This window comes from Pituophis catenifer, unplaced genomic scaffold (genome assembly GCF_029215685.1).
Source record: "Pituophis catenifer annectens isolate HBS135680 unplaced genomic scaffold, rPitCat1.0.hap2 SCAF_2, whole genome shotgun sequence".
In the NCBI taxonomy this organism is placed as follows: domain Eukaryota; kingdom Metazoa; phylum Chordata; class Lepidosauria; order Squamata; family Colubridae; genus Pituophis; species Pituophis catenifer.
Window position 1 is genome coordinate 272,865,190 of NW_027256882.1, and position 12,765 is coordinate 272,877,954.

Consider the following 12,765-nt stretch of genomic DNA (forward strand, 5'->3'; position numbering starts at 1 on the left):
AGCCAGCGTGTGATGCATCTGGTCCATGGACAGCAAGTTTGATACCCATGATGCAGGTGAATGGAAAATAAAGAAATAACCAGGGGGCAAACACCAAAGCAATGAAGAGCAGAGGGGGATATGGTGCAACTTAGCAGTTCCAAGAAAAAAAATGGCAGTTTGCAGTATATTCAGAAAACGGTAGCAATGACATTTCCTTGTACCTAAAATTCTGTTCTCCACACCTACAGTATGTCAATTGTTGGAAAGTACCTATGATCTAGGAGTTAATCCTGGATGAAAATGCTGACATGCTGTAACACTAAGTCTTGGCTGAACTAACAGAGTGAAGAGTCAAACTCTCTCTGTCTGCTTCTGTCTGCCAAGATTAGATGGTAAAGAATGTGGTCTACAGGAATTCTATATTGCTCAACAGATGTCCCATTTGACAGTCTGCCAGCTTTAAGGTCATGCAACTGGAGTTGAATGGCTGAGTCTATCATCTTGGATTGTCTAACTCCAAGAATTCTCCAGCCAACATGATCTCTCAAGAAAATTCCGGGAATTGATCTGGATGATGCCAACAATGGAGACAGTTGCATTTTCTTGGACTGGGCAAGGCCAGTCTTTAACTGGGTCAGCAAATTCCAGAGAAGAAGCCAAAGAGTGGCACTCATTTCTCACCTGCTGTATAGGCAGACGCAGAGGTCATCGTTTTCCTGAAAGGTGTAATAGTAGCAGCTTTCTCTGCTTCTAGCTCTGCCACTGTCTTCTGCTTCACAGGTGCTGCCTGGGGAATGTTCTTAGGAGGCGGTGCTGGGAAAATCACTTTCCCATCCTAAGAAGAAAAAAGAACTAAGGGCTTAATTAAAAGATCAAATGGTTTACATTAATGATTCAAAAACCACAGTCTCTGAGTCAACGAAACCTTCCAGAGGCTCTGTTATCTTCAAAGTTCCAATAGAAAATATAAAGGGAGCGGTGACTTTGATATCAAGAGGGGTTTTTTTTAACTTTTTGATTAAGTTAGAGCAGTCTTTGCCAACAGAGCATCCTGAAAATGCATCAACTCCCATACTCCTTCAAAACTTCTGATAATAATCTGATTTGCAATCCTAATGCATCAGGAAGCACCTGGCTGGATAAATTGAGGTAACAGACGAAGCAATAGACAAGGCAATTTGTCTTTTGGTAATGAATTCCAAAGTGGAGTAATTAATACTTTGTAAAAGTACAAACTTTTCCTATGGCAGAAGACAATACATGGACTCCTATTCTGCTGAATTTGATTGGCAGAAAATAAATCAACTCCAAGGTTGGAGCAATTTCAGGCTGATGTTATGGGAGTGTCAGAGGAACAAAGAGACTTTGATCCAGGGTCTTCAATGTACATTTTCCCCACCACTACTAGTGGCAGCTACTCATGAGTATTTCAGTAGACTGTCGATATTATAGGTGTCATAATTGGGCATCCTAAAGATCTTCCTCTCCGTGGGCAGAGTGGCTATTTCCCAATTAAACTTTAACCACTTTCATCATAGCCATATATTTTTCTCATTAACTTTGTTTGATACCCAGATGCACACAGATTTCTTTGCCTTCCATGTCCTAACTCTTTATGCCAATCATATCCTTGGGCTTTCTTTTTCTTATACAAATGGATTAAAAAGAAAGGAGAAATGTGTAACCAAAATTGTTGAATGGGAAATTCCCTGTCCCCAGTTTTACTCATTCACCGTGTATATTTATTCCATATTGTTTTAATTGTTTTTACACATTTACAGTGAATACTGCCCAGAGTAATTTGAGATGGGTGGCTGCAGAAATCAAATAAATAAATAAAAATTATAATGACCACCTCAAACAGATTTTTCAAGCATAAAAACTAGCAATCCATATTTTAATCCTTCTGAAGTCAAAGATGCTAACAGAATAGCTATCAACAGCACAGGAAAATACTATTGATTTTAAAATAATAAATGAGAAATAAGCTACTCTCCTTGCAAAATACATTTCAAAATGGGAATGAGTATATTTCACTCACAGGAAATTCAAATGCAGAGCCGTAAATAAGATTACTTAAATAAATAAGTAATAAGTATTAAATATATATAATCAGCTTTATATGGGGGGTAGGGAAGAGCCCCTTTACCTTCATTACCACTGTTCCTCTAACAACGTGATCAAGGGTGCCATAATCAAATTCATCCTTTATGTGAAAGTAAAAGTTTTCTTTGTCTGGGCTGATGGCTTTCAGTAGCTTTGTGATGTTGTTTGAATACAAGGTACTAGCTTGGGTAGCCATTCTGCTGGGCAGGTCTGAGTAACCTATATGTGTGATCCCCTGTAGGCAATAAAAATATAGATGAAAGAACATAAGAAATAGCTTTATGCCAAGTTGGATTATTTATCTAGCTTGTCCAATATTGTTGCTGCTGCCTGGGGCCAATTTTCAGGGTTCCAGGCCTAACATATTTAACTTTTTCCAGAAGATACTAAAGTTCTACATGTCCTTTTGTCATATATTTGTACATATGATTAAATAAACTTAGAAATAATTTGGGGGAGGGGAAAGGAAAAAGAAATCCAATTCTTCAAAATCTAAACCTAGTCATGACAATAAATAAAGCAATTGTTTTCCTACATATTAACTTTTTTGAAAGCAATTTCTGAGCTTATATGGGGCATCTTCCATGTCGATAGGCCTGTCTTGATTAACAAATGTAAGGGTTAAAGTGCAAACCAGTGATTCTTAGGATGAAGGTGACTGTTAAATAAACACAGGGCAACTTGGTTTCAAGGCCTCCAAGAACAACAAGTATCTATTATTTCAGAAAATCAGGAGAAAGAAGCTATTAAGTTGAAATACTGAAGTCATAAAAGGAATTTATATCTTCAGGCAATTAACTGTCGTGAGTGGCTTTATCCTTGCTTACAATCAAGATTGTAATCTAGCCATGTCTGAAAGTCTTCTATCAAATCTAGTTTAGGAGCTCAATTAGTTTAGTTTTTTTTTTTAAAAAAAAAGTGTTATTCATTAAATTAAAAAAGGCTAAATTAATATACTTTGTGCTTTTACAGTTTAATTTTAACTATTTTCATGGGCCTATTTATTTATAGCACAATTTATCTTAAAAAAAATTACAAGGAAATAAAGGTAGTCCTCAACTCATAATGGCAATTGGGACCAGACGTTCCATAGCTAAGCATGACTATATCGCTTAGTGAAAGCAATTGTTGCAGTCCCAGTTGTTGTTAACTGAATCCCACAGTCCATTAGGTGAGACAATTTCCTGTTGGCTTCCCACAGTCAAAGTGAGAAGGAAAACCTGCAGGAAACTACAAGACCCAGACTGGTAAGTGATGCAGGCCAAGTAGAGGACCAGAATGGTGAACGGAGATGGAGAGTGATGCAGTGTGGGTCAGAGGGCGAGGTGAGAATAAGGGAGAGTGTGGTCTGGGTTGAGGAGGGGAGGGTGACCAAGAGTACACTAGAGTTGTGCACCATAGAGGGCATGCAAAGATACAGCAAGGGTCAGGGACAGTGAGCAAAGCTACGAGAGAGGTGTTTTGGGGAGCGAGCACAGAGATATGCAAGTGGCCAGCAGGGTGCAAGTGCAGAGGGCTGGGGGAGGATGCATAGGTTGCGGAGACTTAGCCCAGTGACCTGCAACCTTCCCTGCTGCCTTTCCCACTGACGTTCTGGGGAAGCCAGCAGGGAAGTTTGCAAATGGTGATAATGTGATCACAGGGCACTGCAACCAATCATGAGACTGAACCGATGACCATAGTGTCCTGGGATAGCCGGATCTCCAAGAACTGATCATAACCACCATTCACTCTCATAACTTTGAAAGATTGCTGAATGTAATGGTCATAGAATAAGGACAACCTGTTAGCAGGCCCAAGTGGTAATATCACATGTGTCTGCCCACGGAACACTAAATATATTAATGATCAAATTGCCAATATTGACTAAAACAAGTCCATTTGTTCCACTTAACTGTGAGTAAACAAAGTAAGGAAACTTACTGGGTTAAGTTGTTTAAGTATGAGATAACTACCATATTCATATCTGGAGACGAGAAATATTAGGAAATAACCACTTCATAGAGCACTAGGTTGGGACATTTAGCCTAGGAACTCCTTACTTTATATTAAAAAAGGACAGCTATAAAGAACCTGATGAAGCTACCTTGTGAACATAGAGTTCCCCTGGCTTTGTAGTTTCAATATTCCCCCCTGCTTCAGCAGCTAGATCTACAACCACTGATCCTTCCTTCATCAATTCAATCATATCTTTTCGAAAGAGGATCGGAGCTTTTTTACCTGAAAAGACAAAAAATACCCACAATATTCTAATTTGTACTTAATAGAAATAACCCGTTCGGTCATTTTTCTCTAGATAAAAAAAGAACAGTTAAGCTTATTCAGTTGTGTAAATTTCCAGAGAATCAGCCTTACTGACATAAACTTATAGGTAGTCCTTGATTTACAACTAATCACTTAGTAACCATTTCAAGCTTCGACAAACCTAGCTGAGAGGTACTTATGGATTCAAAGTGCTAACAGTCAGTTCCCCGCCAGTTACGTGACCTTATTTTGAGATGGGGCAGCCAGGCTGCATATACAGCATCCAACAGTCAAATCACTGCGTTTTAAGATGGTTTTCTGAAAATCAGTATTTAGTTCTGCTTTTCAATAATACAGCAGTCATAGTGAACCATTGGCTTGCTTACAAACCATAGCATTTGGTTAATGCTAGCGGATTCACTTAATGACTATGGGGATTAACAACTGTAAAAAACAAATTCATTTTACAACTGTCATGAGCTCAACTGTGATAGACAGGCTTCATTATGTCATAACTCATGGACTACCTGTATAAACTTGGAAGGGGTCATTTAGATCACAAACCTGCTATATAGTGCAAAAATCACCACATTGTTGGGTATCAAAGTCATGTCACCACTCCAGAACTACAATAAATTTTTGGCCTTTAACCTAATTTTTTAAGATGAGTTGGAGCAAAGATTATCAATCTTTGCTCCAATCAAACATTCTAGTGAAAAACTCATGTATATTCTACAGCATACTTACCAGGAATAAGTGCTGTTGTAATAATGATATCAACTTCTTCACATTGTTTAGCAAAGAGTTTCATTTCAGCTTCAATAAACTCTTTGGACATCTCCTTTGCGTATCCCCCTTGGCCTTCTCCAGATTCCTTTATGTCAACTTCCAATGGCTCAGCACCTAATGATTTAAATTGTTCTAATGCAGCAGCTCTACCAAGTAGAAAATAAAGCAAACTCTTAATAACAAAGAAAAGAGCAAAAAATATACAGAACATAATACCAGAAAAAAGTCTGTGCAGGAGTCTTCAAACCAGAAAATCATATTCTCCCTTAAAAATGACCTCCAATAAATTCAGATGTGTAACTAAAGTGATGATGAGTTTGTCAAATAAGAATTATTTCAGTATAGAAATAATGTCTGTAATTACTTGTTTACTTAATCTCGCAGGGATGTAATAAAAATTGAAATTTTCAGGAAGCCTGGGGGTCAAACAAAAGTGGTAGTCACCATGTGAAAACAGTAAGACAAAGGATGTTTTCATAAAGATCCTTCACTTTTCTATGAGATGAACAGTTATGTAAATATGATGATCAAATGAATGAATGAATATCCCTACCTGTTTACTAAACAAAGTTTCTTTTATTTTCTGTATCTTATTGTTTTTGCTGTCTTGATATTATGATTAAAAATTTTATTGTTGATAACTCTCATCGTAATTTCTGTTGTATCACTGGCCTTGTTTATGAGGAGAAGGAGCATAAGAACAAAATAATAAATATAAACACGCAAGGTGGTGATGGGGATAGGGTTATCGCACTGAATATAAGAAGGGAATCAATCAAATTTGAGACTACAGTTTCAAATACCGATAGTCCTCATTCACTGACTACCTGTTCAGCAACCATTCAAAATTGTGACAGCACCAAACAAGGAGACTTACAACTACCGTGTTTCTCCAAAAAGAAGGCCTGATCTTATTTTCTTTTGACCCCCGAAAAAATGGCTAGGCCTTCCCACTTCTTCTGCGGCCGCTTGCAACCACTTGCACGCATCGCTCTGGCCTCTGTTTCGGCTCCAGATGCCTGCCAGAAGGCATCTGCAGCTGATAATAGAGCTCCGGATTGATCTGGACTTCTATTATCGGCTGCAGATGCCTTCCGGGAGGCAGGCATCTGAAGGTGAATCAGAGGCTAGGGCAATGCATGCAAGTGGCAGCAAGCGGCCGCAGAAGATGGCGCGACAGGTGGGGTGTGCGAGGCCTGGTAAGTAGGGCAGCTTCACACACCCCCATCCCCACTCTAGCTTATTTTTTAATCTGTATGCCTCGCCCCACACCCTGCCCCCTGGGGTGGGCAGGATCTTAATTAGGGCTAATTTTGTGGGTGGGGCTTAATTTGATCGCATGCGCTCAAAACCGTGATAGGGCTTCTTTTCAAGGTGGGTCATCTTTTTGGAGAAACACGGTAGTCATCATAGTTGCAGCCAACCCAGTATTCCCACAGTGACGTGATAGTGATTTGGGTGCTTGGCATTTGGCCTATGACATTGCAATGTGTCACAATCGTGATTGCTGTTTGTGACCTTCATTGGCTTCCAACAAGCAAAGTCAATAGGGAAGCCAGCAAGAGGCTACAAATGGTGACCACATGATCTTTTGCCTAATGACTAGGTGGCCATTGTAAACCAGTCTGGTCGCATGATGGCATGCTTTATGACCACAATCAGTTAGAGATGGAGTTGCCAGTCCAATTACCACACTTAAGTGAGAACATACTATTATGTTCAAGCTTTACAGATGTAGAATCCCTTTTCATTTCTTCAACTTCCTGATGAATGAATGGCTAAAATGCATCCTGCTCGTCCTTCTACATATTCCTGAATACATAAAGAGAAATGACTGAAAAGAGCCATTGGGAGCAACTTGTGACTTAGGTCATGGGAAGCCATCAGGGAAGGTTGCAAATGGCAATTACATTTGATGGAGCACTGCAACCATCATAATTGCAAACTGGTTGCTAACAGCCAAACCATGATCATGTAACCCTGGAGCTCTGCGAAAACTGAAACATCAAGGATTACTTGTAAATACCACATTGGTCAATGCCATCACAACTTCAGCAGTTGCTGAACAAGCAGCTGGTAAGGGCTACTTCTATAATAACAATGCAGTACTACGGATTATCCCCTACATTCCAATATACAAATATTAAAATGGCTTTAATTCTTTGAGAGAAATACTATAATAATCCCCCCCAAAAAAATTTATAGAAGCCTGAGTCTGAATTGTCTAATTGGCACCACTTAGCCAACCTTCATTCTTCTCAAAAGGGGTTAAGAGGGGTTAGAGCTAATTAATACCTTAAGGAGAAGCCCTCGGAATCTCCAGAATTATAAGCAACTTTGTGAAGTTGTCATCATCATCATCATCATCATCATCATCATCATCATCATCATCATCAACATCATCATCACAGAAAATAGTAGCAACCCACTACATGAATGTGTTTGTATTTCAAAACAAGTAAATCAAGATGATATTCCTTTACTCCAAAATCTTGTGTGAATTACTAAGGTGCAATCCAGAAAAATGTAAAAATCTGAATTATTCCTTACGTTATGCAGTATATAGTGGTGTTCAGTTATGCAGCCTACTTGTGATATTCAAAAATTCATGGGGGGGGGGCACAAAGTTATTTTAAGAAGAAATGGAAATAAACTCTTTGCAAGCTTTTCTGATTATTCTTGAGGAACAACAGAATACAAATGAATTATTAACTAATAAATTTTGAGAACCACTTTGATGTAGTGGTTAAGAAACCAGGCTAGAACCTGGAAGAGTGTGAGTTCTACTCCTGCCTTGGTCACAAAAGCAGCTGGATAATCTTTGTCCAGTGACAACTTCTCAGACCCTTCTCAGACTCAGGAAGGTATCAATTGCAAACACTTCTGAAAAACTTTGTCAAGAAAATTTGCAGGGATTAGTCCAAACCATTGCCAGGAGCCAACAGTGACAGGAAGGAACAAAATAAATAAATTTGTAAGAGTCATATATGTCTACCTGGTATCAAATCCACGAACTACAGCTCCCATTGATTTAGCTGTTCCTGCAGATGCTAATCCAGCAACTCCACCTCCAATGATCAGAACCTACATCCAAGCAAAGAATAATAATAACTTATACCAATCTAAATTGTAAACACTAAATGGCCGACATGAATCAACATAAAGTGAAGATGTAGGATAGTTTTAAGCAGCACCCAACAGCAGCTGTTTGTCAAAGAAGATAAAGTTTCTTGAAAAGGAAAATATTAACCAATCAATGGTATTGTATATCAGTTATCCAAATCTTAAGGACTTTGCAGGAAAAAAAAATATCAATCACTACAAGTAGTGTTGAATTCTCCCATAGTGGAATGTCTGATTTTCAGATTCCATACAAGAGCAGTAAATAGCAGTGGTTTAAAAATCTAATTTTGCTCAGTAACATCTAGAAACAGCCAAAACAATTTCCAGCCTGCGCTTGTCAAGTGCAAAGAATCAGGATCGCATGTTAAGTTCCAGTTAAGTAGATTTATTGCTCATGCCTATATCAGTGATGGATTTCAAATTTTTTTACTACCGGTTCTGTGGGTGTGACTTGGTGGGCGTGACAGGGGAAGGACACTGCAAAATCCCCATTCCCTCCACTAACCTGCTTTGGGAAGGAATCAAACTCCCCCCTCTTCATTTCCCTGAATAAAATATTACTCATAAGAAAAGGCTCCCAGAAAAGCAAGGAAAAATCAAGCTGCTAACAAGGAACCTGCCTGATACTCATTCCACATTTCTGCCAGCTGCATAAAGGAAACTTTGCAAGAAGAAAACAGCTACTGGTGCTTAGAGAGAATAGAAGGTGGAAACCGGAAGTTCGGCTCCATTTACAAGCAGGCAGAAAACTCATTCAAGACAGGATATTTCACAATGGAAATCACCCAAACCTTTTTAGAAACACAAAGCCCATGTTGCACAAACCCCAAAACTTCAAAAACATAGAACCATATAAGAATCCCTCCTCTTATCCAGTTTGTTGTTCAGCTGACCCAGAAACGAACTGCTGAACATCACTTTGCTTCTGCAAGTAAAAACCTCCTTCCAGCAGCTCCTTCTTGACTTGTCAATTTAAAGCAATGGCGTCTTTCCCTCCCCCCGCTTCTTCTTCTTTGCCAAGTGATCTCCTGGCTGAAAAACAAGCCCTGATTTTTTTCCTTCTAGCCGATCAATTGGGAGGCTTCTTGACTTCTCAATTTAAAGCGACAGTATCTTGTTTTTTTTTTCTCTTGTCAAGTGAGCCCTGATTTTTTCCTTATAGCCGATCAGCTGGGAGACTGGGAGGCAGCAAATAGATTGGGGGCGGGGCCAGACAGAGGTGGTATTTACCGGTTCTCCAAACTACTCAAAATTTCCACTACTGGTTCGCAAGAACCGGGGAGAATCGGTAGCAACCCACCACTGGCCTATATACCAGAATCTAGTCAACTAACTTTCAGCACTAAATTGGCATTAGGCAAGAGTCAATGGAATTGGAGCATTTGTGGACACGTAACAATTCTAGGCTGAGTTGTTCCTTGACTCCATCTCCAGGTTGTGTTTCTTCCCCTACAGCTTTGCTTGAAACACAGCTAGTCAGGTGCATGTCTATGCCAGTGCCATTATAAACACAGTATTACTGAGTTACCCAATAAGAAATGCAAGCATTCTTATAGGAACCATGATGTTTTCAAAACTACAAACATGTATTTAGAAAAGAATTTAATGGAGAAAAACCTTTTAAAAAGCCCAGTGCAGTTTGATTCCACTTAGCAATTGTGGAACACTAAATAATAATTAGGAGGAAAAAAGAAAACAGAAGGAAAAGTAACCATACTGAATTGCTTTAATTCTATAGAGCATCACATCATGCTACGTTTCATTGTAACTCTGTTTGCATAATTCATCCTCCTCCTGCTTGACATAGAGAGAAAATATCACTTTTGATTGGGCTTAGCTTTAGACTAATGAGACTTTATTCACAAATCTCAAGTTTATTTATCAACACTATAAAGAATGAAAGGTTGAGTTCAAAAGATTCTACCGGATACCGAGTCATGCTTTTAATACATGTTTGCAAGGAACTATTTGTACAACTTGGAAAAGAATTTTCAGCATTCTTGGCAAGAATTCTGTTATCATTAACAGACATCAGTTAATTTCTGAATGCCAAGGTAACTAGTTTCTCTGTTAGCTGGGAAGAACGGAATTTACTCTTCCTCCTTCGGAAGAATTTAGCGCTACTGTCTGTACTTTTATAGTAATACTGAATATTGAAAACACTGCAGCACATGAGAAAATCATTTAATATTTTAAAACATAGTGTGGAATGGATGTAATTGTCTTCTACTTTAGAAGAGATAATGTAAGAAATCCATCAAACAGTATTAGCAGATTATATTTTGTATTGTAGTAATAGAACACGAATGTTTAAAAGATTGCATAATTCTATACAGGACTGTAATGAAACATCACTTTAGAAAGTTATTTCAGTTATGACTGCTAATGACTGGACTAGTCATGTTATTTAGCCTGAAGTCAAGATTAAAATTACAGGATTACCCTATCCGTAATAGCAGTTCTTCAGACAAAGTTGTTAACATGTAGAAGTGACAGACATTTTACTGTTTGCGAGCAACAGTAAACCAGATTTTATATTAATTTTATAATCTGCATAGCTTAAGCTTTCAGACATTAATTTGCAAATTACTCAGTATTCATTACAATTTAACAAATCACTGCCAACATCAAAAGAAATTGCATTTGATTTACCAGGGAAAGGCTAAAAGGAGTCTCTGGAGAAGAAAACTCACTAGAAGAGATTGTAATCAGCATATGAAGGCACAAAGAGCATTGCTAACCTGCTTATGATTGATTCATTACACATTTTTCCCCACACATACCTTAGCTGGAGGAACTTTGCCAGCTGCCGTGATCTGACCAGTGAAAAAACGACCAAAATTATTAGCTGCAAGTACAACTGCCTTGTAACTGTTAAAAGAAGGAAAACCAGCCATCAGTATCATTGCATTTTAATTTCTCCATAGATATAGTATGGTTTCTGTGTGTGGCTTCGAAGAGTAGCATATGCTGATCTACCCATCTGTCTTCTGTTCCCATTCACATAACCAACATAGCATAAGGGATAGTTCAAATGAATCTGATAACTGAAAGAAAGAATGAGTCACAACTAGTCATCAGAAAGCTGGACACAATGCAAATCATGGAATGAGAGCATCATGCTAAAGCACAGCTACTAATTGTGAATAATAAGCACTACTGTATCAATCTGTTTGCCATCAATTGTGTATGCTTCAGTTGCTCCCAGTATCAAAATACAAGTACTGCTTCAGTCAGCCTGACAAAGCAGTTCCCATACACAGAAGTTAAGTCCATGAAAACACACCATCAGCTACAGAAGTTCACAGCAAAACTTCAGGCTAACTGCTATTTTGAGCCCAACCTCAGATGGTGGCTATGAGGAAATGCTGAGAAGTCACCTTGAACTCCTGGAGAACAAGATGAATGTTAATCTAACATAAACAGATTTGTTTACAGTTACTTCCCAGTTTTTATTTTTCTGCTTCTCTTGTAGCATGTTTCAGTTTCAGTTTCAGATTTGTTTGTCACAGAGAATTCCTTCTTCAACTAGTGGATCTGAGTATCTTGTGAGATGGGACACTATATGAATTTGATTAATAAATAAATGATTCAAAATTTCAAAAAGCACACATTTCTCTGAAATATGAATTCTGTTCCATATCAAATTCTTTATTAGTAGAATTCTACAAATGAGTAAAAACTGTACATGGTATCATACCCAGAAATGTTGGCCATAGAGCTGAGAGCATCATATCCCTGAGCAATAGTCACGCGTGGAACCTGATCCATAGCCAAGACAGTGATGTTTTTTTCTGCTAGTTTGTTCAGCAGATCTGGATTTTGAGCAGGATAGATAAAACTGATCAGAGTACCATGCGATTTAAAAAGCTCAATCTCATGGATGCCAAGTACAGAATTAAACATTGGAGCCCTCACCTAGAGAGGAGTAGAAAAAGAGTAAATCACAAAAACTCATAATGCAAGAATGAAAATAAAGCAAAATGAACCAATATTCTAATTATATTAATTTTTAAAAGCATTTCATGCTTTGTTTCAATTGCTGCATTTGGTTTGTGAACTCCAAGTAGAATAGCTCTTCAAGCAAGGGAAACAAATAAATGAAATGTCATTTAATAATTTTATACTTAATAGTTACATTATTACATATAGTTTATTAACATTAGCAATTTATAAATTATTATATTAAGACATGTAAGTCCTAAATAGGACTAAGACTCAAAATAGCAATTGGCAAATGCCTCAATTACTTGTGTAAAAAAGAAGCAGCACAAGAACTGACACGGGATAAGGAGTCAAGAAAGAGGACAGACAATTTTTAACTCTTTCTTCCCATTGCAATCTCAATTGAATGGACCTGCAATGTCTGTCAATTGTACTGGGGAGGAGCCCTAATTTGGTTACCTAGAAATATTTTTTCCAATGCAAAAGGATATTTGAAAAGAAGAATCCAGAATCTATACACTTGCTAATGATGTGGAAAATTTAATTTTCTCTTTCTTTACAATAGAAAATTCCTTT

At 38.0% G+C, this 12,765-nt stretch overlaps 1 protein-coding gene across 1 annotated transcript in view; it reads right to left on the bottom strand.

Moving 5' to 3' along the window:
- Positions 1-12,765, bottom strand: part of NNT (nicotinamide nucleotide transhydrogenase) — a 68,875-nt gene that overhangs the window by 41,214 nt on the left and 14,896 nt on the right. The window contains exons 3-9 of the mRNA XM_070938887.1: positions 11,945-12,162; positions 11,028-11,115; positions 8,117-8,205; positions 5,080-5,267; positions 4,175-4,308; positions 2,132-2,323; positions 664-817 (exon numbers count right to left, since the gene is read on the bottom strand). Coding sequence (XP_070794988.1) covers positions 664-817; positions 2,132-2,323; positions 4,175-4,308; positions 5,080-5,267; positions 8,117-8,205; positions 11,028-11,115; positions 11,945-12,162 — 1,063 coding nt within the window. The remainder of the gene's footprint in view (positions 1-663; positions 818-2,131; positions 2,324-4,174; positions 4,309-5,079; positions 5,268-8,116; positions 8,206-11,027; positions 11,116-11,944; positions 12,163-12,765) is intronic.